Source organism: Leptopilina boulardi, unplaced genomic scaffold (genome assembly GCF_019393585.1).
Source record: "Leptopilina boulardi isolate dan_hultmark-lab unplaced genomic scaffold, ZJU_Lbou_2.1 LbouV2_72, whole genome shotgun sequence".
In the NCBI taxonomy this organism is placed as follows: Eukaryota; Metazoa; Arthropoda; class Insecta; order Hymenoptera; family Figitidae; genus Leptopilina; species Leptopilina boulardi.
Genome location: NW_026138019.1, coordinates 649,200 through 675,843, shown reverse-complemented (window position 1 = coordinate 675,843; position 26,644 = coordinate 649,200). Strand labels below are relative to the sequence as shown.

The 26,644-nt window shown below is 24.7% G+C and overlaps 3 protein-coding genes across 3 annotated transcripts in view; 2 read left to right on the top strand and 1 right to left on the bottom strand.

Moving 5' to 3' along the window:
• LOC127290592 (RUN and FYVE domain-containing protein 2) overlaps nt 1-26,644 on the top strand; it is a 79,827-nt gene that overhangs the window by 36,125 nt on the left and 17,058 nt on the right. The window lies entirely within an intron of this gene.
• Nucleotides 3,163-25,196, bottom strand: LOC127290605 (soluble guanylate cyclase 89Da-like). Its single transcript, XM_051319299.1, has 18 exons — nt 24,821-25,196; nt 18,517-18,716; nt 17,854-18,047; nt 17,469-17,602; nt 16,820-17,056; nt 14,950-15,152; nt 14,745-14,852; nt 14,173-14,341; nt 13,900-14,043; nt 13,578-13,731; nt 13,163-13,272; nt 12,945-13,034; nt 4,904-5,060; nt 4,659-4,818; nt 4,324-4,529; nt 3,948-4,153; nt 3,687-3,744; nt 3,163-3,403 (listed from the first exon to the last, which is right to left on the bottom strand). The coding sequence occupies exons 1-18, from the start codon at nt 24,860-24,862 to the stop codon at nt 3,270-3,272; spliced, it is 2,706 nt and encodes a 901-aa protein (XP_051175256.1). The 5' UTR covers nt 24,863-25,196; the 3' UTR covers nt 3,163-3,269.
• On the top strand, nt 9,452-11,756 carry LOC127290600 (trypsin-1-like). Its single transcript, XM_051319294.1, has 7 exons — nt 9,452-9,670; nt 9,841-9,991; nt 10,060-10,225; nt 10,311-10,519; nt 10,700-10,902; nt 11,136-11,190; nt 11,292-11,756. Exons 1-7 carry the CDS (start codon nt 9,605-9,607, stop codon nt 11,405-11,407), a joined length of 966 nt encoding a protein of 321 aa, XP_051175251.1. The 5' UTR covers nt 9,452-9,604; the 3' UTR covers nt 11,408-11,756.

Here is a 26,644-nt window from a genome sequence, read left to right as displayed (position 1 = left end):
GAAAAGAAATCTGGAAAGTGAGCGCTGTTAAATCATTTATTCGTTTGTCATTCATGTGAATGGATGGAAAGTTGTACATTCTTTACATTTTCTATCAATATACACATACAATGAAACAGTAAATAATAAATCCATTTAGTCTTAAACTAAAAATTTTTAAATACATATTTAAAAAAATTTTAATTATCAAAAATTAATAAACAAAATCTATTAATTATTAAATAATACTTAAATTCTTTTTTTTTTATAAATAAAATGCAAAGGGAACTAATTTTTTTAAATATATTTTCATATCTTCTAATAATCAATAGAAAGTTTCCTTGTGTTGGAAGACGAAATTTACATCTGATTGTAAAGTCCGTTATATTATGTTAATTATAAAAAGGTGTACCTAGCGATGCTACTTTTTGAAATTTGAATATTAGTCATTCGCTCATAGAACGTATTTCTTTATATATATTTTTTATCCAAAAAAAAGACACACGCTTCGATGCCAATGACGTTACAGTTCTTTTATAACGAGAATAATAAGGAATCGATTTTTTTTTTTTTTTTCTTTCGGAACTCCGTGACGAGAATTTTTTTTTAACGTAATATTTGTCGGAAATTCCCTGATAACTATATATATACCCTTCTGAAAATAAAAAATATAAACTTTTTTTACAATATTCTATGCAAAGAAAATGAAATTTGCATAAAATTATTAATTAAATTTTTTAAAAACAAATTTTTTTTTAGAGAGGGTTTCTACCACAGAATTAATTTTCGAGATAATCACTTTTCAGGTGCATTTTCACTTACACTTTGAATCTTATGAAGAATCAAAAGAGGAGTCACGCTTTGTCAGTAACGGTCTTGTGGTTTCACTAACCCACATTTATCGTTGAAAGCAAAACGAATCAGACTCGTGACCCGGTTTTTAGGTATATTCGAATCTTCCTTATTTATCGAATAGATTTTCTCATTAGCATGCGACAATAATTATAAATAAAAAATTGATCAAGTATTTTTTTATATATTTGAACTTTAGCATTTTCTTATGAACGCACTCTGCAAATAATCTTATACTGAGAGGAAGATTATTTGACTCTTTCCCCTTAAAACAAAAATAATCACTATAAAAATAATAGAATATTTTTTTTTTAAAGAGAGGTAAAAAGAAGTTTTCCTCTTCGATTAAGAGTAATTTAGAATATTTTTATATTTATTCTTAAATTTAGTATAGAATACTTTTAAAATTTGAATTTAAAAAAATTTTTAAATATATTCTTAGTACTTTTTTTCTAATAATTTATTCTTAAATTAAGAATATTCATTCATATTTTAAAAGTAATTTATACTAAATTTGGAAATAAAATTTCATTAAAATATTCTAAAAAAAAAACAACGATATATTTTTGATTGCAAAGATTTTTTCGATGACAAGTAAATTATTGCTGTACATTGATCATATGCAACAAGCAATTTAGTTACATTGATTTTCTGTCAATTCATAAAATAATAATTGAACCGTGATTGAGTATATTTACTGTGACTGTACTTAAAAAAAATCATTCCAATTTGACTAATAACAGCCGATTGATTATTTTCATTCAAAAATGAAATCCTGATAAAATACGCGCTATTTTTAGCTGCCTAGTGAATTATTTCTTGATAAATAAAAAAAAAACACTGTAATTATTATCAGCACATTCATTTTATTTTATAATTCAAATATATTTGTAAGTTCATACATCACAGCACCAAAGAGAGGTTTTTTCTTTACACGTATATATATATATATTTTTTTTTATCCATAATCCATCCTTCATTTGTAACAATAGAATATTCATAAAATTCAATTGTGAAATAACATTTATATATAATTTAATAATATATTTATAACATAGATAAAATTTTTCTTTTCTTTCAGATAAAAAACATTTATTATTTAATAATAAAAATATTGTTCCTTAAAACTTTCTTTTTAGAATTTTCTTGTCAATTTTTTTTTTTTAAAAACTTTCTTACATTATAAAAAAAAAAAAGTCTTTTCTTGTCAGCATGTACTTTCCATACAGAAAGCAACTTTTCTCTATTATTGAAAATATGAATATTCTCATAAATTTGACGTGATGGCGGATATTGGATACTTTGGACTAGATTAATGTTTTATAGAATAAGGACTCAATTGCACGCGTAATTTAGGATAATAGAGATAGCCATTGGATGGAGGTATAACCAATCGAATTTCAATACAAGAAAATTTGCTTACAATAGGTGAAACTAATCAACTATACTTAAATTTGCAAAATAGGGGAAAAATTATTTTTTATACTTTTTGATCAATCCTTTATTATATGGATTGATGTTAAACATTTTTTTCCATGAAAATACATATTTTTCTATAAATGAAAAAAAAAAAAATATTGAATTTTCATGGATATTTGGCATTTATTTTTATATTTTTATATAAATATTATAAATATAATATAATATTATATTTATAATAAATAATATAATATATAGCCTCTTGGTAGAAATAGAGCGAGACTCTTGTCATTTTGTATTAATTAATATAGATTATAAATTAATGCACTGAGATTACGTCGATTAATAAATTTTACTAAATTATTTTTCATTTTATTCAATTAAAATTAAAATTGTTTAGTAAAATTTAATAACTATTTTTTTTATGTTTCTATCAAAATTTGTATTCAATATTATACATTTTATATAAAAATGTATATTATTTTATGTGGTACATTAATATAAAAATATATATTAAAAATATACATTGTACACTACAAAAACGTAATGTCAATTTTAAAACAGATTTCGGGTATAAAATTTATTTATTTTTACTTCAATACCTGAAATTTGCTCTAAAATGACTTTTGTGTTTTTGCATGTGCAGCGTTTTAAAAAATATAATAAAAAAAAAAAATGTTGCAAAAGTGGCGTTTGCCTAAAAATATATCTCATTTCGTGAAGTCGATTAATCTTTGAAAATTCGCTTATATAGACATTATTAAAGTTTGCACTGTTATCTGATCGTCGATCAGTAATCAATTTGTCTCTTGTCAATATTAGGAGAGAAAAAGATATGATGAAAAAATTCCTTATCTTTTTGAGTAATAATTCTGTGTATATATCTTGTAATTAACTAAGAAAAAAAAATCGCGGTTTTAAACTATTTTAATCTTTGTCTAATATAAAATTTTTTTTTGTGAATTTTCATCATAACTTTTTTTTTTGATTGCAATGAAATTTTATAATTTTTTAATTATTCATTGTGGATGTTGACATACACACGCGTTATCTTGATTCAGTTGATTTGCAATCCAGTCCATGTAGTTGGTAACTCTCGTGTACACCCCAGGGAATCTGGGTCTTGCACAACCTCGACCCCAAGAAATTAACCCTGAAGGGATTTTAATTTTTTTTTTTTTCAACAATTCTTATATGTGCTTCAAGTTCTGAATTTTGAAATGAACGAAAAATTTGTTTACTACATTCTTTCAAGTTAAATTTTATTATAAAATATTAATAATTTTTTAAATGTTTAATTTAATTTTTATTTTTCATTACTGTAATAATTTTTTTTTTAAAAATTTATAGGTCAAAATATCGTTCAGTTGAATGTTCAGAACTTCAGATATTGTCGGATGAAAATGATTAATGCTTCTTTTTTTTTTATTAATTACCTACGATTTCCATGAAACCATGTGATGCTTTCACATGAAGAGGACCACCACTGTCTCCCTAAAATTATTTTGTTTTTAATTTATTTATTGTTATTATTTCCATTAATTATTTTCATTTCAATTTTTTAGTATTATTTTGTTTTTTTTTATTACTATTTTATATATGTAAAATAATATTTTTTTAAAATGTAATTTGTGTTCAATTATGATTAGATATTGATTAACTTTGGTATGATTTAATTATTATATTTGAATACTTACATGACAAGAATCATATTGTCCATCAAGATATCCAGCACAAAACATGTTGCTTGTCACTTTTCCTTCTTCATATCCAGTCTGTTTGCATTCTTCTTCGGGTAAAATGTGAACGTTAACCTTACGCAATTCATCACTTATAGCCTCATCTTCTCCCGTCTTACCTCTACCAACCACTACTGCTAAAGCTCCCGAGTAATCGATTGGTTCTATGACAAAATTTACAATTTATTTCTTTTTAAAGCAAGTATTCAAAATTTTTTTTCTATGAAAAAAAGGCAAGAAATCGTGATTTTCAAAAAAATAATTTTTTAAATATATATGAAATTTGTCATTATTATTATTATTATTAATTATTGTTATTTAATTAATTGCTTACTATCTTCTGGGAGGCAGGCAGTTTGAATACTTCCATCGAGTGGTACTGGCCGATCAAGTTCAATTATACCAATATCATTATTTTTAGAAGTACTATCATAATCCTTATGAACTCTAAGAGATGCTACACCTCGTTTCATTAAATATTCCTTACTATTTGGTAAATTATTATCAGCCAGAATAATCAAATAATCCTGGGGATCGTCGCTGAAATTTTTTCATTAAAAAAAAACAAAAAATATCTATACATAAATTATATTGTTTTAATTAGCCTAATTAGCTGCGCAAATTCCACTTTTTTCCTAATTAATTCATAAATAATTTTTTTCAACTTACGTGAATAAACAATGACTGGCAGTGAGAATATGTTTTTGAGTGATAAGACTTCCTCCACATTGATATTTCCCACCAATATGAATGCTGGCAATCCATGGAAATTCGAAAAATTCTGTTAAATTTCCATTAACAATTCTACTTGTTCTACTGATTCCACAAACTGGAAAAATTGGAAATTTTTTGTAGAAAAAAAAATTTTTTTTTTTTTTTTTCTTTCACATCGTAAGAGAAAAAAATTTAATTACCACAATTATTGCATGTTCGCGGTCTTCTAGATGGTGATACGTCATAATCTATATATGATATTTCGTCTAAATCAGAATCACCTAATTGTGATTTTGTTATATTGTAATGAACTTGAGCATTCGATTGAGGTAAATTTGGCTCTCTTCTTCCAAATATCTGCAAATTATGTTAGAATTTTTTTTTTTTTTAGAAAAAAATATAGAATAGAAGATTTATTCAATAAATCCAAGAATTATTGGACGGAGAGTAAAAAAAAGAATTAGTTAGTTCGTATTGTTTATCATTAAATAAATTTTGTCATAAAATTGTAAACCAAAATTCAATTTTTATATATTTATTCTTGTGACAGGTTTTCAAAATTAAGTAACGCGATAAAAATTTTTCTTGTTTATTATTATTTTACTCTGATTAAAAATATGATTTACATGAACAGAATTTCATATATGGGGGCAATGAGATATGCTTCTCAGTTTATGATGTGCGCATATTTACGCCTAATCAGAAAATTACAATCTTTATAATAGATACTTTACTATAAATTGTTTCTTATCATAAAATAAACATTTAAGAATTGAAAAATGAGAAAAAAATATTCTTTCAATTTTTTCATTAACCGAAAAAAAAATTAAAAAATAAACTTCTTTAGTCATTTTTATAATTTATATGAGTTTACGAAGATTATGTTTTTAAACCGTTTTTTGTAACAGAATTGTTACAGAAAGAAAATAGTTAAAGTTTTTTTTTCGTTCAAGAAATTCGTATTTTTAAAATAGAAATATTTTGCATCAACCCTGACATAATATTTGGTCAATTTTTGTCGTCTCTATTAAATGAGGACATTATTTTACTATATATGGAAAATATTACGTATGAAGTGAAATGCACATGTGGAGGCATATCTTAACATACATTATAACAAAACATTACTCATTACGAAAAACTATGTTAACCGGGAGTCATGACATAGGTAAGACTAGTAAGCTACGCATTACACGTGACTCTGAGGTGTTTAACCCGCGCATTCCCTCCCACACTGTATCACAGTTCAAATGAGAGAAGAAAACGTGCTTTTTCAAATATATAGTTTTTCCTTTAAATTTATCATTTTTCCAAATAAAAAATTTTTTTAATCTCATTAATATTCATTTTTCCAAAAAAAATTTTCTTTTACATCTCGTTAATAAAATTCGGTCCAATATAAGGTGTAACAAAAAGTGACTTTTTTTAAAATTAATTTTCAAGTAAGTAAACAAAAAAAAAATTAATTTTCATTGTAATTCAGTTTCATAAATTTTTATTTATATTTTTTATATTATTATTTATGAAGCGAATTTTTCGAATGAATGATTGTTTTTAATATTAATGTAAGCTAAAAATTGAAAAGTCCTTTTGTCAACATGACAATAATTTTAATAAAGAAAACTTTTCGAAGAGAATTTTAAAAAGATAAAATGATTAACGAGCCTTTAGAATTGTCACGAGGGTTGAAATAAATCATTCTCAACTTATATAGGGTAATTTTTTGAAATTTGATATGAAGGAAAAAAAATTTTTGTATTACTTACTTTAAGAGGGGTGGCTGATATAAAATAATTTTCAAAAGATGTGATGAGCAAGCACGCAATGATGTATATTTTCTCCATTATTAAAATCAATTGGTATACCTCCAAATGGCTTCTATATATACCTTGGCAATAATTATTCGCGTGTCGCGTGCCGAACGTGAGAAGTAAAGATTGAGGTGGTTTTGCCGTTTTATATAGTATATTATAACTAATAAAGCTGCCACATCTGGTGGGGATTTTCACCTTGAATGGAGCGTTTGTATTGGCAAATGTTGGTGTATGTCGCAGGTTTTAAAATCACCTGTTGCTATTGTTGTCTCTTAATGTGAAGAAAAATTCAACGGGATGGCGTAATTTTTTTTTTCTTTTTTCTTTTTTTTTTTTATTATAATCAAAACTTATCTACCAATGTCAGCACGTGTGGAAACTGTATACGTCTCCTTGTTTCGATGCACAATAATTCGACCATATCAATTTCAATTTCGTCAGCCCACCAAAAATGAAAGTTGTGTGCATCGCTCGCTTTTTTTATCGACTAAAATTGCATTCAAGCCATCTTTGGTACATCATGCTCGAGTTTCACTTTCAAACCTTGTATAATGAGATATTTTCAGTAAATTCGATTAAAAAGTTGGTTCAATTAAAAAATCGGCCTCTTCATTTATTAAAATTTTGGTTCATTTTTTGTTAAATCTATTTTTATGTTTTTTATTTTGAATTTAGTTTTTTATGATAATTAAAAAGTAAATTTTTTTTGTTTATTAATTTTTTAAACCGGGTATTTTTCTTTGGAAAGAATTAATTTTTTTTTTTTTTGTGCAATTTATCCTGAAGACATTGAGATGAGTCGAGATAGAATCAGGTCGAATTAAATGGATACTTGCCCTTGCTCTTAGTTTCATAAACTTGTGGTTAAGAAAAAAAAAAAGTTTATACAATTTCTTAGAAATACTTGACTATTATTTATGAGAAGAGTGAAAAGTAACTTTAGACAAAAACTTAATTATCTTGGAGTAAATATAATGTGAGATGTGCGGTTCTAATAAGTTTTTAGTGATTCAGTTCAGAAACTCGTCTTATTATTTAGTTAACCCTCAAGGCTTGTAAAATATTTCACGGAATTTATATTAGATTCATTTAAATTGTTAATTTGAAAGTTTTGAAATTTCTTCCCTGCAACAATATTGAATAAGAGGTTATTATTTTCTAAATAATTAAAAATATATTAAATAATGGTTTTTTGAAAATTGTGAGTTTGGAAAATTTTTATATAATTTTGTGTTGATTCTTTTAGAATACATTTTATATTCTTTGATGTATACTCCGCTTTGAGTAGAATTCCCGAGATATAGTCAGCCAAAAATTACAAAGTCTTTCTTTTGCATAAAGATTAAAGTAAAACATTGTTCTCCCTCAGAAATTAAATCATTGTTTTTTTTATAATGTAATTTTTATTAGCAAATTTAAATTTTTTAATAATTTATTTATTTACTTTTTTTAATTATTGTAAATTTTATTTATTTTTCTTTTTAGTAGAAAAAAATTTGTTTTTAATTTTATTTATCCTCTTTTTTTATACGGAAAAATTTATTTATACAGAATAAGTTTGTATATAATTTGTATTTAAATCCGATTTTCGAAAAATCGATTCGATTCTAGATGAGTATTTAATTTTTTTTTTTTTTTTATAATTTACATTGAAATTAAGTTATTATTTACGCTGTTTGAGCTACACAGGTTGTTCATGGTTCGTAATTAATGAGTCAAGTTTATTTTATGCCTAGTTAAAAGAAAGTAAAATAATTTATGTCATAGTTCCGCACGTAAAATAAAAAAAAAAAAAAAAAAAACATTAAATTTTGAATAAATACAAGATTTTAATGACTATAATAATATCATGTTAATGAAAATCTCCTTGATTTGTATTTTTTTAAAAAACTACGTAAACTACAATTAAAAGTTAAAAATAAACACATTTAATTCTAAAAGTATCTAAATATACTATTTTCTAATTAAAATATTTTGTACAAAGTAATATACTTTTATTTAATAATTTAAGTAATTAAGAGTAATTACTCTATCGAGAGAAAAATTTAAATTTTACTATTTTTTTTTTTTTTTTTAATAAAAAATCATTACTCATGTGTTATATATTATTTCCAACTTGTGTAATTATTATTAAACTTTTATCAAAAAAGACTGCATAATTCCAACACGTAATAAAATGCATAATTTTTCGACGATTTGAAAAAAAAAAAAAAAGGAAAAGTGGGATGTGACCCTGGTCACTTTGGTTATTGGGATAAAGAAAAGCAAGGATTTTGATAATAAAGTGACAACATTTATATATAGATACACACGTTAAGACATTAAAGTGAGGCGCCTCACCCGCATGAGGGTGTCGTGACCCATATACCTTGACCCACTGTTATGGGTTACAGGTATAAGACTAATATGCAATCTCTACTGACAATTTTTTTATCTTTTGGTCTGCGAGTTAAATTTCCGATAAGACACGAATCATACGCACATTTAATTGCGTCCTTCTAAGATATGACTAATATCGCTTAAACTAATCGACAAAAAAAAAAAAATTTTTTTTTTTAAAAAAAGAAAAAGAAAAAAACAAAATAGGTCGCATATCTTAATCTTTATCGCATTTCACAAATCATACATCTCTTTCTTGGAAAATTTTTTTCTATTTTGATTTTCATATGATTAAAAATTATTTTTAATATTTTTTTTTTTTTTGACTTATTTTGCATTTTTGCAATTAATTTTTGTTATTATTATTTTAATTTGTAATTACTTCTTTTGATAAAAATAAATCTTATTTCCCTAATTGATTATATTTTGTTGAAGTTCGTTTAATTTTAATTTTTTTTTTTGGAAAAAAAAAATTAACATACGACTAGCCTAAATTTTTTTTTTTTACGTGGAGTACTAGTTTGTCCAGTATTCCGTATAAATAAAGATGTGGCACAGAAATTGAAGCCTGTGTGAAAGTGTCTGTCGAGTAGGCCGGCGGTTTTTGCCGATCGAATTAAAACAATACGCGCGTATAGTTTCATTCGCACATTGGAAAGAGGTATAAGGAAGCATACATGACTTTATCGCCGCTGGCACCAACCAAGGATGCACGTCACGTTAGCTTTCCTGATCTTTGTAGTGGCATCAGTCTCAAGAGTATCATCTAATCAGGTAAGGGAGAATAATTTTTTTTTTTCTCGTCTCGATTTATCTCTCTTTCTATTTTACCCCATAATTTATTCTTGAAATTGAGGGGAGAAACAATGTCAAAAAAAAAAAAAAAAGTTTCTTATCAAATTAGGTTCTTTTTGTATTTTTTTAAAAAATGGTTTTTTTTATAGGAAAACAGTAACGTAACGCTCAATGCAACAAATTACATATGGCCTGATTGGTGGCAACAAATATTTGCTCCAAAACCATCGACAACTACAACGACTGTTAGACCTTCAACTGTTCATGTACCATCTCATCAAGAATCTTGTCCTTCTTGCGGTAATTTTTTTTCAATGACGAACTCATTTTTTTTCACTACTTTTAATAATTATCATCCTCTATTCTAGATTGTGGTTTAACAAATAAACAACATAGAATTGTTGGCGGAGTGGAAACGCAAGTAAACGAATATCCATGGATGGCATTATTGTTCCATAAAGGACGATTTTATTGTGGTGCTAGTGTAATTAATTCTCGATATGTACTGACAGCTGCCCACTGTGTAGTTGATAGGTAAATTTTTTTTTTTTTACAAAAAATTCAGATTTTTAATTCTTTTAGAATAAGATTTGATTTTTAAATTTTTCCTGTCATATAGGTTTGAGAAGAAATCATTAACTGTGAGAATATTTGAACATGACAGAAATTCAACATCCGAGTCGGAAGTTGAAAATTTTCAAATTGAGGAAATTATTCGCCATGGAGATTATTCGACAATAAATTATGACAATGATATCGCTTTGATTAGAATCAGTGGTGAATTTAAATTTCAAGGAAAAATGAGACCTGTCTGCCTGCCTGAAAAAAGTGAGTTATGATTTTTTTTTTCCTTCGAATATCTTAATACAACAGATAACAATATTAACATATATCATTTAATGGAAAATAATTTTTAATATTATTGTTCAAGTCTATTTAGTTTGGTAAAATACAGAAAAAAAATAATTGCAATAAGGAAAAAAAAAAATAATCAGTGTTTCCTTATAGCCAAGACTTTCTCTGGCATAACAGGCATTGTGACTGGATGGGGTGCCATTGAACAATCTGGACCGGTTTCATCGGTTTTACGAGAGGTCATGGTACCCATTATTTCAAATGCAGAATGTCGTACTAGTCGATATCCAGCGCGAAGAATTACTGATAACATGTTATGTGCTGGTTACAAAGAGGGGGCAAAAGATTCATGTCAGGTATATACTTTTGTATAAATAGAAAACTTTTTTTCTAACAAAAACAAAAAAAGGATAAACTTTCTCAAAGTGTTGAAAGAAAGTTTTTTTTTTTTTTTATTCCAAAAGCTTAACGAAAAGTTTTCCTTTTTTTTTTTTACTACAAAAACTCAATTTACTGAGAAGAACAAAAACAAAATAAGAGAGTAAAAAAAGGATATTAATTAAAAAAAAAAAATCTATGTTTCATATAGGGCGATAGTGGTGGTCCATTACATGTACGAAAAGGACGAGTACATCAGATTGTTGGTAAGAGATTTAAAAAATTAAATAAAATTCTATAAATTCTATTTAAATTTATAAAATCTAATATATGAAATATTTAACGTTTTCCCTTTGGATGAATAAAGGAGTAGTTTCCTGGGGTGAAGGATGTGCTCAACCCAATTATCCTGGCGTTTACGCAAGAGTTAATCGTTATTTGACATGGATAGATCGCAACACAGCTGATGCCTGTTATTGTTGATTATATCATTTTTTTTTTATATCATTGTTATATAATTTCATTTATTTTTTGATGTTAAAATTTTCACTTTTTTTTTCTATATTTAATTATTTATCGTAAATTATTTATTTTCCATTGTTGCAATAATTTATTTGGTAATAATATTTATTAGTAGAAATAATTATTTATTAAGTAATTAATTAACAGTAATAACTATAAAAAATTAACTCAAACAAACGAAACAATATTGTATTTGGTAAATATTAAATAACAGCAAAATTGTTTAAATTCTTTAATTTACAGTAAATATTTGTACAATTGAGATAAAAAGGACAGGATAACTATCTAAAATTTTATATGCAGTTACATATATTTTTGATAATTAAGGCACGCTTCACATATATATATATATATATTTAATTGAATTAATCCTAGAGAATATTTTAAACATATAGTTTTATTGGAAGAAATTATTTTACTAATTTTTATTATTAAACAAAATAAAATTTTAGGCCTTTTTTTTGGTTGAGTCTTTTTTAATACTGATTGTATATATATATATATATATATATATATTAATAAATTCGAAAGAATTTTCGTGATCCTAAATTTTAATTCAATAATCCTGAAAAAAAACAAGGAATGTAATATAAATTGAAAAAAATTATTTTTATTAATTTTTAAAAATAAATTTTACTATTTAAAAAATTTTTAATTAAAATTAAAGAATTTTATTTTTTTATTTTATTTTTACTTTTGAGTGAAAAATTTGCCATGTGCAAATTTTATGAGAAATAATATATGATGATGTTATATTATAATTTCAGAGTAAAACAAGGATTTTGTGGTTTTAGGATCACGTACCGCGGAATTTAAACAACGATGTATACACATGTTTATTAGACTTAAACCGTTATCTATGATCTAATATAAAACGTTGGTGTTCTATCTAGTCAAATTGAAAAAAATTCTCGCTTTATTTATTATATTTCTCTTTTGGAACTATATAATGTTATATGCGGGGAAAAAATTTTAACTTTATTTTTATTATGGAAACATTTTAGTCTCTTAATTTGATTTATCTATATAATATTATATTGTTTCATCATTTACTATATTTAATTATTATTATTGCAAAATTCGTTATTCATTAATTTAAAATTTTTCTTCAAATTATACAAAGTTATTGGAAATAAATAATAAAATAAAAATTATTTGCTACTTTATTTTACAAATATGTCGATATGTTTTTTTTTGTTAATAAAAATTAATTTCTATTTGAGATTTTAAGAAAAATTTATTTGATTATATATTGAGAAAGACTAGAATTCGAAACCAAATGGTTGGGAAAAAATTATTTATCGCTTTTATAATATTCAATGATCTTTCATTGATATTTCCTTTCCATTGGATGAAGATTTTCTGTGATTTTTCTCACGTAGCCAGTATGTCTCCATGTTTCCTTTTCCCTAAAGATTTATGTTACAATAAGTAAAGAAAGAAGGGATGAGAATTAGAGGGGAATAACTTTTTTTTTATATATATCAGATGAGTTTACCTTTACACTAACCACTCCACGTGGCTCCAAATGATATCGATCCTCTGGCAATAGTGCTTTTGTGTCCGGTGATATGTGCACTTTACCTGGCTGTATAAAAATTTTATTTTTATTTCAAAATTTTTTTAATTAAAATTTTTTATTAAATTTTTGAAAAAAAAAATTTTTTTTAAATTAATTTGTGAATTTAATATAATAATATTGAAAATTATACCAACCTCACTTGTTGTTTGCATTCTGGATGCTGTGTTGACAGTATCACCGAAAAAGCAATATCTGGGTACTTTAATTCCAACAACACCAGCAACTGCAGGTCCAGAATGAATTCCTGCAATAGAAACATCCAATTTACAAGTTTGACACGTATCTTACACTCTTTATATATATGAAGACGCTTAATCTGACCAGCTTTTCTTGGTTTCCCCCTTTTTTTCCCCCATGGGGTAAAAGACACTTTTGTTGATATCGATCATGAAAAAAAGTTTCACATTTTCTAAGGCAAATATTTTTTTATTTTTTCGTTAGAAAAGTAGAATTTTCTAATTTTTATTATTTTTTTCAAAAATTGTATCAATTTTTTTTGTCTTTTAGAATGGAATATTTTTTCTAATTCAAATATATAGAGAAAGTTACCTATTCGAATGTGAATATCCTGGCCAGATGGAAGTTTTATAGAGCGAACATTATTGAGCAGTTCAATGGACACATCCGCAGCATTTCTCGCGTGATCTTCTGTTCTATCTGGCGCACCACTGGCAGCCATGTACACTCGACCAATTGTTTCCACCTGTTAAAACATAATTTTCTTTTTATTGCCATTGCATTGTTTCAAATATCCTATATACAATTCGAACAATTCTTTTAATTAAAGAAAATAATTTAATAATTACCAAAAGGATAATTATAAAAAATTATATTATATCAAAAAAATTAACAAAATTTTAAAATTATTTACTTTATAAACTTTAAATTTATCCATTAAAGAATCGAAGCAGGAGAAAACGGCATTCATTGAAGTGACAATATCCATTGCACCTTCAATTGTCGAATAATCAAATTCACAAAGTTCGCAGAAAATCACTGTTATCGATTCAAACGACTGGAAAAAAAAAACATTTTTTTTTCTATATATATTAAATATATTTTGACATTTATAGGATTTCTTTGCTGTGAACAAAAAAAAAAAAAAAAAAAGAGATTGAAAGAAAATAAATAAATATAGTTCCACCTCACAAGTGCTTAAGGGACTTGCCCCTGCTCGTAAACGGTCAGCAACAGTTTGAGGGATCATCGAATACAAAAGTTCGTCGCTTTTATTTTTCCAACGATCTAAAAGGGCGTAACTATTTTCCAATTCCTGTGACCTTTGTTCAGCTCTCTCGAACATCATTTCCAATCTATAGACAACAAAATAATTTTCTCTTTATTTTTTTACCATTTCCATAGAAATTTTTATCATCAATGAATAAGCAATGCAAACCAAAAAAATATATATACATCAGAGAGAAAAAAAAGAAATAATAAAATGAAACACAAAAAACGAGAAATAAAAAGGTCACATTTCCAATTTATATTCAAAAATAATATTTATAAACAATTTTATTAATAGAGATAAATGTTATATGATATTTGATATCAGAATAAAGGTTATCGTAAAATATAATTAATTTATTTCAGTAAATTGATTTATAAATATAAAATATATGAACTAGATATGGATAATAGCTATAATTGTTTCTCATTTATCATACATGTCCAAGAATGATTTATTGCGATTACATTTAAATGTATAATAATTACCTTCCACAATGTTGCCAACCGGCAAGAACTAATTCTCTACTTAATCCATGAGGATTAAGATCATTAAGATATAGGCCCATACTAAGAAGTTCATCTAAGCTGTTGATTCTATGGAACAATTATTAAATAAATTTTTATTTTTTGACAATTTTGAGACTATATAAAACGTTGATTCTGCGACGAAAAATAGTTGTTAATGACTTACAGTGGACTGCAAAGGAAAATTATAGACTTGATGTCCTCTATATATCTCATTTGTCCCTTAAGTAATATGCTACGTGATCCCTGACTTCCCCTTCTATCTAATCCGCTGCTTGTACTAGGAGCTTCGCTATTTGTTGAACTCAAATTATTTTCCGTTGACCTTATCAACTCGAGTTCAAACATTACTGAGTGAAGATATATTAGCTGGTTAAACAATGGGTTTAAGGATTAACAACTTTGTCGAAAAATAGAAATTGTTAAATATATATTATAGTCTAAGATTTATTTTTTTCCATGAGTGATAATTTTTTATTTATCTTTTTATTCATTTATTTATTTATTATTTATTAATTATTTATTTATTATTTATAATATATTCAAATTTATTTATTTATTATATTTATTTATTAGAATTTGTTTATTTTTATTTACTGTTGCAATTTTTATTTGTGTATCTGTCTGACATAAACTGACTTTTACTACTAGTTACATAGAAGAAATTACAAACTTTTTGTTTGACTGAAAATTACTTTTTTTTACTGATAAAGAACTAAAGGATGTTTTATTCATTTTTGTCTGACCTAAACTGATTTTTACTACTAATTAAATAGAAAAATTAAAAAAATATTGTCTGACGGAAACTTACTTTTTCTACTGATAAAGAAATAGGGAATATTTAATTTATTTTTGTCTGACCTAAACTGAATTTCACTACTAGTTAAATAGAAAAGTTAAAAGATTTTGTCTGACTAAAAATTACTTTTTCTACTGATAAAAATTCGAAGTATTTAAATATTTTGTCTGACTTTTACTACTACTAGTTACACAGTTAGAAGAATTTACAAACTTTTTGTCTGACTGAAAATTATTTTTTCTACTGTTAAAAAAAAATTGGAAATATTCTAATATTATTTTTGACATAAACTGAGTTTTACTACTGATTAAAAACTATTTGTCTGACTGAAAATTACTTTTTCTACTGATAAAGAAATCAAGAATATTTAATTTATTTCTAGCTGTCCTAAATTGACTTTTACTACTAGTTAAACAGAAAAATTAAAATATTTTGTCTGAATAAAAATTACTTCTTCCACTGATAAAGAAATTCTAAGTATTAAAATATTTTTTCTGACTTAAACTTAATTTATTTCTGACTGACCAAAACTGACTTTTACTACTAGTTAAACACTAAGAAAAATTAAAAAATATTGAATGACTGAAAATTACATTTTCTACTGAAAAAAAAGAAATATTAAATTTATTTCTGTCTGACTTAAATTGACTTTTACTACTAGTTTCATAGACAGAAGAATTAAAATACTTTAAATGTCTGATTAAAACTTTTTTTTACTACTGATACTTTATTTATTCAGTAAATTCTTTCTTTATTTTAAAAATTGTTAAGTATAAAAAAAGGTTTTTAACCTATAATTATAATGAAATTAATTTTTTTTAATAATTTTACTTTAAAAATTAATTAGTCTTTTAAATTACATTATAAATTATTTTATTAGGCAAAAATATTTCATTTTTATATTCTTTTTATATTGGCTCAAATTTCTAACTTAGATTAGATGAAAATGGAAGGATTAACTTTTTTTCTTTCGTTTAAGTTTTCTTTCCAATTTCATATAATGGTTTATTTTAACTCAGAAAGAGAGAGTGAGAAGAACTATAGAAAAAAAAAATTGTCAAGAGGGTGTCTAAATATTTGTTTTATCATTATATATATATGTTCTTAATGGTTAATCACTACGAGAATCGGTAGAAAGATTCAATATAATTTCAAGTGAATTTTCAAAATAAAACAATTAAAAATAAAACTTTTTTTTTTTCTTCATATTATTGTTAGAAAAAAAAGGTAAGCTTACATTTCCCCAAGTGAATGTAATTCCTTTTGGTCTACGTAGCTTGAAAATTTCTGTGACTGGTTTATTTAAAATGGATGAATTTCCACCCCAAGTTTGTAAAAGCTTCCCGCCAACTCCCTGTATACACATATCGCGATTCAACACCACACCAAATGGAAATAATCGCAGTAACATTGAACATGGAACTGGGGATAATTCTCGACCAATTGGTGCTCGCATTTTTGTATTTTTTGCCACCTATCAACAAAAAAAAAAATGCGATAAAAAGTAACATAAATTTTTCCATCTTACTTTTTCATTCTTAGCATGCGTCATTTATTTTCCTTATAAAATTTAATTTCAAAGAAAAATCGTTTCACTCCACCGATTAGAGGATGAGAGATTTGAAATATTAGTTTGAATCACATATTTGTTTGCTTCAAAATCATAAAAAGTTATTCATTCATAATTTTTGAATTAATATATAAATTGCAAGTAATGAATATAGAAAATTTCTTTAAATCAATTAAATTTATTATTAATTTAATTATTAAGTAGGTTAAATTAAAATTCTGTTAAATTAGAATTCTGTGAAATAAATAATTTTTTACGGACAAAAATATTTTTTTTTTCCCCTAATATTTTTTTTTTGGTATCATTTGATACTTACATATTCTCGGTTGTCAAAATCAATGCGAAAAGTAACTTTCACACTTCGACTACCTGGGATGTTAGTTGAAGTTTCGAGGACTCTAATGTCTAAACTTGTTTCGTAAAGCTCTTTAGCTATTTGATACAGTTGACCTGAGAACACGTGAAATAAACTTATGTACTTATTTCCTTAGTTTATAATACAAAGTTCAATATGAAGTACAAAATTGTTTTACAAAATTATCTTCATTTATTATGCTTACAATTATCTAGACAATTATTTTGTTTCATATTTCTTTCACTATTTAACGAAAACATACAAATTTTTTTTATTATTTATAATTAAAACTGTTTTTGTTTAAACAAAATATATTCTATTCCTTAATGTTCTAAAAAATTCTCACCCATAAAATAATGTGTAAATCCTTGTCTAGTACTTCTATAAACTAAAATAACTCCATGTGGATCCACGTGTGTTATATACATAGAGGGACTTTTCATTTTTGGATATGTAAATCGCATTTGCATGTGTATGTTGTCGACACTTGCCAAAAAATCACAAAAATAACGACCAGTTGCTTTTATTGTGCAGTCGTACCTAATAATAAAAAAAATTAATTTTAAATTATTATTTATTTTTTTAATTTTTCTTTTATTTATTTTTTTTTCCAACGAACATAGTTTAGCAATTTGTTTTTAGCTTTCCAATTTTTCAAAGCTCATTTTAGAAGCTTTTTTCTTTCTCGCGAGACAAGGAAATTCTCGTAAGCATTCCTCTTTACTTTAGAGGAGGCTCGCGTTTCAAGGGACGCTTTAGGGTATGAGGGTAAATAGAATGTCTATAGAATATTCAGTTAAGTTGCTTTCAAAGTGGATTGCAACAATTTCGATTCTATTGATTATTTTTTTCTATACTATATTTTTTTTCTTTATAGAAATGATTTTTTCTTATTCTTTTATGTTAATTTGCGTCCTTTCAAATATATTGTGAAGAATATATTTTAATAAAACATTTTAAAAATGGAAAAAAAAAAATTTAATTTTTTTTTTCACAATTATTTTCTTACCCAAGATTACTAAAAAATCGAACGAAACATTTTCCGAAAAATTCCATGACACTATTGATACTCTTTCCAATATGATCGGCGAGAGCAGCTGCCAATTTTGTCATTAAATCGTCCGGATAGATTTGTCGAGTATTGAACACTGTGTGCTTCACTCCCGCTTTTTCTAACATTTGCAGCCATAATTCTTCTCCATATTCCAGCTGAAAAATGTTTTTTCATCAATGTGACGAGAATTAGTAAAAAAAAAAACTTATTTCCATTTAATTATAAAATTTATTTAAATATAATTTTTTGTAGAATATAATTATTTTTTTTTAAATTTATAAAAGGAAAATCACATAAATGAAGAAAATATATATATTCCCTCATCAAGATAGGCTTTCAGCGTTATAATGAAATTACTCTTCACCCCTGTGCTGATACTGCATGAAGTAAGGTACTTAAAATAAAATTATTCAGAGAGGAGTGTGTAAATTAATGAAACTCTAGAAAGAGAAAAAGAGAGAGAGAGAACGCGGTTAAGTTACATTTGAAAGTGAGGAACAAAAAAAAAATATTATTTTCCCTTTTATATTTAGTTTATTTAATCAACGAATTTCTAAAATAATTTTAATTAATATTTTTTTCTCAATCTATTCATTAAACTCATAAAAAATATTTTTATTAAATATAAAGAAGTATTTAAAAATATGTTTATAAATAAATAAATATATTTATTTGAAGAATTAAATATATTTATATCTTATTTTTCTCTAATCCAAATTACTCCACTGTATTTACCAAAGCCAAAATTGATTTCAAATAAAAACGGTAAACATGTTAGAAAATATAGATATATAAAAGTTTCATATAGTCACGTTTTTCAAAAATAAAAATATCTTTAATTCTTAGAATATTTTTCTTCAATGCAATGCTATTGTTATAAAGTTATATATTTTTATAAAAAAATTTTCATCATATAGTCCTACAGACTGATAAAAAATAAACATATCGGGTTTTATGGAAATATATTTTTACCCTTGTTTTCTTTTTGAAAAAGGCTAGTGATAAAATATCAAACGCAATCATGATTTTAAAATTAATATATTTAAAATTCGAGAAAAACCCATTTTTTATCATTTTGATTGCAATTCATTATAAAATCTGTAAAGATTTGTTAGTGAATTTATTAAAACAATAAAAATTCAACACCCTCTACTATGTACAATTTTTGTTGTAAATAAGCTAATATTTTAGGGGATTTTTTTCTCTCATGTAGGGTAACAAAATTTCCCAGTACAAATCAATTTAATTTTTTGATTTAGACAAATCCCTATATATCACACATGTAATCCTTAATATATAATAAAATTATTTCATTTAATTAATTTTTTCCTCTGATTACATAATTTAGAAGAAAATAATTTTTTTGTATCTTTTTAAATTTTTTCATTTATAGAAAAAAGGGTATTTATTTATTTTTTTTAAAGCTCTACTTTTTCATTTCATTGAATTTTTATCTTTTGCACACATTTTAAATGTGATAAATTTCATGGGTACGTTCTTAAGAAATTTTTTTGTCATTTAAATCCTTTTTCAAATTTAATGGTCTATTGGTAAATAGATAAAATAAATGATCTGAAATAGAATTATTCTGCCTCCTTGCATCTTTTTGATAAAAATCCCCGCTTTTGCCGTCAAAAAGAATATTTTGCAATATATATATATATTTGGTTATATTCCTCAGGCTATATGTAGGTAGTGTATGACGGATTAGAGACAGGGGGAATTCCATTTTCGGTTCTACGCTTTTAAGAGCGTCAGTTATTTCCTCCAACTTGAAAATTCTTCAAGTTTTCAGGGAAATAAACCTTTCAAAAAAAAATATTACACGAAAGAAAGTCATCAAATAAAATAACATTTCACTGATAAAAAATAGAAAATTTAATTATTTGCAATAAATATGTTTTTGTATTTGAAGATTTTTTTTTAATGAAAATAAAATACAAAAATATCAGTAATTTTATTTTTGAATACATTTATTTATAAATAAAATAGCTCATGAATAAATTATATACATATATGATTGAATGATTTTATTTAATTTTATAAGCATATTTAATTTATTTATAAGCAATTTATTTTTTATTTTTTAAATATGAAGAAAATATTCTCTTTTAGAACAATGAATTAATCCCATTTCCTTGTTTAAGAATAATAAACAGCAAGAGGCAGTAAAGATAATTAATTATTCATGTTAAATTAGAAGTTTAAGACAATGGACTGATATTCCTTAAAGTTTGTTGTATAATGAGTCTAGTCACGAAAACTAATGGTTCACTTAATTGGCAGTGGAGCGATTAAAAACTGAGAGTACACAGGGAATTGTGAGACGGTCGTGAAAATTCATTTTATTGAAATAGACACTCCGTGAAGGAAACATATTATGAAATATGAAAGACACGCTAAAGGGGAATCAACATTATTGTTCCCTTATATATTCAGGGCAATAATAATAATGTAATAGAACAATCCTAATTATCTCAAAAAAAAAAAACCAAAAGCATTCTTTTTCTTCAAATCAAGAATTTCCAATAATGATTTTTTTTCAGATTTTTTTTGTTGTTGATTCAATTTTTTATAAAATTATTATTTTATTTATTTTCTAATCAATTATAATAATTTTAATAAATAAAAATTTGAATTAATAACTGAAATAATTATATTGACATTTATGGTAAATAATTTTAATTTAATTATATTATTGTTGGTTAACTTGGGACAAAAATAGAAAAATCATATATTTATATATGTTTTGAGATTTCCCAAGAGAGAAATGTTTTTGTCAGAGAATTCAATTGCCTAATGCGAGATTCGGTATTATTTTTTTTTTCTGAAGTATATTTTGTGTCCATTATATTCCTTTTCATACAGTAAATCAGTGGAGATGAGGTAAAAAAGTAAATTTTTTTTTTCAAATATAGTAAATTTTTTTATTTTTATTACATTTTTTAATTAACTTTAATTTAAATACAAATAATTTTTATTTTATTAATCTCGTTAAATTTTATATTCGTTCGCGATTTTATTAATTGAATATATATGTGAGTGTTTATTTACGAGCGTCCTTAAGGATGTCGATATTGCATTTCAAATTGACATGATTGATTTTAAATTATGTTTTGACTTGCATTTAAACAATAAGTACGTGACAATTATTTAAAAGTATATTCTTAATAAATCCTTTTTTGACGAATGTGTCTGCATTATGTGCAAATAATTTTGATTAATGTAATTCAAAATTCTTAAATGTTTGTCCTTGTTATTTACAACTTTAATTAATGCATCCGGAAAAAAAAATTAGTTTTCATTTCAGAAATTGTAAAAATAAAAAAGAAATTAAAAATTGCAACATTTTATATTAAAGAACATTTTCTTTGATGTTTTTTTTAAATTAAAAAAGTCTTTTATCCAAAGAAAACTTAAATCAAAGGAACTTAATTAATTATCTTTTTTTAATTATTGACATATTTTCGCACTATTGGAATATTTATAAACATTTTTTAGATACAACAAAATTTAATTATGAATAGAAAATTTTGTTTATAAAAATAATAATCGTCGTGTGGAATAATAAAAAATTTTGAACACGTAAAACTTTTTTTTTCTTCCGGACAATAAAGTTGTTTAGAAGAGGGAGTTGAAGTGATAAAATTTAATAGTCAGATAAAAAGGGATAGTCATATATAATTTCTGAAAGACAAAAAAATGATAAATAGCTTCTTAAAGAATTCATAAAACTTAATGTATTATTTTTATTTAACCAATGTTTCTAATATGTAATCAATAAAAGTCGACTACTACTAAATGAAGTATATAACAAAATCAGATATATGAAATCTTTCGTTTCAACGTTTCCAATGTATATATATATATATATATATATAGGATATAAATTTTGGGGATTTCACACCGTATTTCCATGTAAAAGTAATAGAGGGATTGTAACACAGAAAAATGGTCCCCATGAGATTCTTTATTATGTCCCTCGATTTCGATTTTCTCTGTCAGTAATTTCCGTTTCCGCACACAGTTCTTTCTTTCGTTATTTTCGCATTTTTTTTCTTTTTTATTTTTGGGAAACTGAAATAAAAGGTTTTCTTAACAAAAATAAATTTTGATATTTAATTCTCATTTGAAAATTTAATATATTAATTGATACTTTAAGTAGAGAAAAATTTTTAAATTATTTTAAATATAGAAAAATAAAACTCTCATTTTAATTGAGAAATGCAACTTTGCATTTTAATATAAAGAAGCAAGTTTTCAAACATTACTTTAACTGAAAAGACATATCATTGCTGCATTATGTAAATGTTGATATATGAGGTTTTTTCAAAAATCCATAAATAAATAATGAGAAATCCATTAGACGTGAGTCGTTGAATAAATAGGCCATATATAAAATATTAATTTTAAGATGTTACTTATTGCATTAAATTATTATTGAAAGAGAGAAAGAGAGAGAGAGAGGATTAAAACTTTTTTAAAGTTTAATTATTTTTTTTATTTAGAATAAATTTTTAAATTTTTGTTAAAACTATTTTTAAATTTTTTAGATGTTTGTATAATCAATTTTTGCAGTATAAAAAAGTTTTCTTTCTTACGTGAAATTTTAATTTTTAAACTTTCGCAAAGAATCTCTTTTCCAACTAATTAATTTTTCATTCCGGGGATACTTGAGTTAATTTCTGGTATAAGTGCCTAAAATGACATTTTTCAAAAGGAAAGTTCAGTAGCTCAGGAAGGCAGTGATAACATAAGAGTAATTTATGTTTGGAATGAGAGGAGATGTAGTACAATGGCTGTGGTTAAGGGAACGTTAAATCTCGCTTAGACCTGTCACGCGGAAATGCAAGCTCAACCAAGTGACGTATAACTTTAATTTCAACCGAAGGTTACGAGCTTTCTTTACTCAACTGTACAACTTTTTTTTTCAAAGTTCTCTAATTTCTGATAAACCTCACTAATTTAATTGTCAATTAACTTTAATTAGATATCCTTCTGTAAAAGAGAAAAAAAACATTATATATGCATATTTTGCAAATAAAATAATAATTTAAAAAAATAATAAACTATAAACAATTTAGTTGAGAGATAAAATTTTTGTTGGAGAATTAAAAAAAAGTTGTTTTTTTTTCTAAATTAAACAAATGATAACTAAATTCACTGTTATTTACTCATAAAGTTTACTTATGGAAATATCAATTTCATTATGAAAACACAATTTTTGCGCATGAGAAATAAATTTTCAATAAAAAAAACTTTTCCTCCATTGTTTACATTACAAAAAAGAAAATGTTTTCACAGTATAAATTTATTGCTATCTAACAGCTTTATATCTTATGACATTCATTTAATATTCCATTAACGACAGCCACGCGAATTTTCATCCCTATATAAAACTGAAAAAGCTACATGAAAGCTTTAAAAATTTATTCCCGATTCTCTTCATTCATTTTTTTTTTCGCTATTGACGTAAAAAGATTGGAAATCACTTTTCTACCGAATTCCACTTTATAAATAGTATATATATTTTTTTCTATATATGTATATATTAATGTGAATTAAATATTGTTTAGTTTTTTATATAAAAAATATTGAAAAATATTTTTTATATATGATGAATCAAAATATTTTCTATGAAATAAATAAGGATATATTCTATTTTTGTAGAATGTTTTTTTTAAACTTTTTAACATGAATGTATAATGAATTTCAAAGTTAGTATTCAATGAAAAAGAAAAGTTTTACTAATTAAAAGTTTTGTTGAATTCACAGCTGCTTTAATATATATACAGTTGATAATTAAAATAAAGTCCAATTAAATACGATATATGTTAAAACAAAGCAAAATAAAGTGGTTTACCATAAAAAAAATTTTTCGCTCATTAATTTTTAGTAAAATAATACTATTTGATTTAGTAATATATATATTTTTTTTACCAGTTTTAGTAAATACTAAAAATTAGTATAAATTTCCACTAATTTTAGTAAAAAGTTCTTACTAATTTAAATTTAGAGAGAAATAAAAATTTCCCAAACATGTTTTGTTAAAAAATTTTTTTTCTTGTACAAAATTTTTTAAATGATAAAATATTTTTTATTTTTAAAATTCATTTTCCTTTACACAGATATGAACAAATAGAAGATTAAATCAGAAATCAAATTATTCTCCTGTCACAATAGTATAAAAATAGTCCGCAGGGTCAATTTTAAATTCAAAAGAGTAAACAAACGCGCATCTTCTTTTTTGGGTACGAACCTGTACGAAATGCTGAACACTCTCCAAAAGCATCCCATACATGATTCTTCTTTTATTTCCAAAATCCCCTTAATTTGTTAAATGAAAATACTAAATTTTTTAAAATTTTCGATTTAATTTAAAAAAAAAAAAAAATGTCAAAATTTTTGGTTGAATGAAGCCGAAAATTTTTTTCACACATCCGTTTCACGCAACAGCCACGAATTGAATAACAAGTTTCGCGCCATTGTACTTTGAAAACCTATGGGTTTCGGACAGTTCGTATTTGTTCGTACTACTTCGACTTTTAACCGGAAGGAAGAGTGGGAAGTTCTTACTGTTCCACGGCACACGAAACTTTGACTTTCTGCGATACTGGTATCTTCGTAAAATACATATAGGGGGTAGCGACAATATATCCACCTGCTCTCTCACTCTCTTTCCATCTCTCTTCCTCTGCGTGCGCACAAACTTCTATATATATAATAATAAAAGAAAAGAATCGCGCACCAGTGGCTTTTTTATTTCTATTCCCAAAACTCTCATTCAAAGTCGAAAAGTCATTAGGGTTTTCTAGCGGGATTAAAAGTTTTGGTTATTAACTTGTTAAGCTTTTTCCGAAATAATGTCATTATAGCCCGCGCGTTCAATTCATTAGAAGAAATGAAAGAAGAAGAAGAAGAAGAAAAAGCTAATATTATCTCTCTATGAGATTATTTTTTTTTTTTGCACCATATTGTAACATTCCAAAGATGTAAGAGATAAACTTTTTCAATTTGAGGTTTTTTCTCTTGGATAGGTAAAAAGAATTCAAGACAGATGTATATATAGAAAAAGTTTTTCTTTGGTAAATATACGTTTAATACTTTTCTCAATGAAAGTTGAATTTGTTGGAAAATTTTTTTATTCTTTTTTTTATGTAACTATTTAAAAGTAATTAAATATCCTTTTAAGTATACTGTAAAGAAAAAATTCTCTGTCTCTCGATATTATTTAAGATAATCAGGATAATATTATCTAGATTCGATTATCTAGGTACGGGAACTGTCCAAAGTTTCTGCGCATCTTTGCGGCAACTTTTACTCCAAAAATAGTAAATTTTACTATATCCGTAGTAATTTTTCCTATATCTGGAGTAAATTTTACTATTTTTCGGAGTAAAAGTTGCCAAAGATGCGCAGAAACTTCTGACAGTTCCCGTTTTACTCCGAAAGTAATAAAAAAGTTACTTTTTCTTTTTTTCCGTTTAAACATTTTTTTACTTGAAATTCAGAATAAATTAAAATTAAACAAATTCGTAACATTAATATATACGTTTTCATAGAAACATTATTTTAGTAGCTCGCGGCTATTTAGATACACATAAATGTATATTATTCAATAAACAATCATCCTACCACATATATCTATTCAAATTTCGTCGACAAATGTTATACTCAAAAGTTAATTAAAACTTTGGTTCAAGGAACATTCAATTTACAAAAAAGACAAAAAAAAAATTACAAAAAGACGTTTATATTTTTTGGCGCGTCTATAACTGTAAATAAGTAAATTAACAAATAAATAAATGAATAAAAAATTAACTAAATAAACAAATAAATAAACGAACAAAAATTAATTAAATAAATGAATAAATAAACAAATAAATAAACGAATAAAAATTAATTAAACAAATAAACAAATAAATAAACGAATAAAAATTAATTAAATAAATGAATAAATAAATAAAGGAGTAAATAAATAAATAACACTAAAATAAAATTTTTTTTTAAATAAAATTTTTTTTTTCCTATTTCTTAGTATTTTACCCCAGATTATAGACAACCCGTTATACATCCGTGTATA

What these genes read in the sequence shown, in the direction of transcription:
- LOC127290600 (XM_051319294.1), top strand. Translation starts at nt 9,605, where the DNA reads ATGCACGTCACGTTAGCTTTCCTGATCTTTGTAGTGGCATCAGTCTCA. An exon ending in GCCCACTGTGTAGTTGATAG is followed by an intron (nt 10,226 to 10,310) that starts GTAAATTTTTTT and finishes CCTGTCATATAG; the next exon opens with GTTTGAGAAGAAATCATTAA. An exon ending in ACGAGTACATCAGATTGTTG is followed by an intron (nt 11,191 to 11,291) that starts GTAAGAGATTTA and finishes GGATGAATAAAG; the next exon opens with GAGTAGTTTCCTGGGGTGAA.
- LOC127290605 (XM_051319299.1), bottom strand. Translation starts at nt 24,862, where the DNA reads ATGTATGGGATGCTTTTGGAGAGTGTTCAGCATTTCGTACAG. An exon ending in GTCCCTTAAGCACTTGTGAG is followed by an intron (nt 14,044 to 14,172) that starts GTGGAACTATAT and finishes TTTTTTTTCCAG; the next exon opens with TCGTTTGAATCGATAACAGT. An exon ending in GCGAACATGCAATAATTGTG is followed by an intron (nt 4,819 to 4,903) that starts GTAATTAAATTT and finishes CAATTTTTCCAG; the next exon opens with TTTGTGGAATCAGTAGAACA.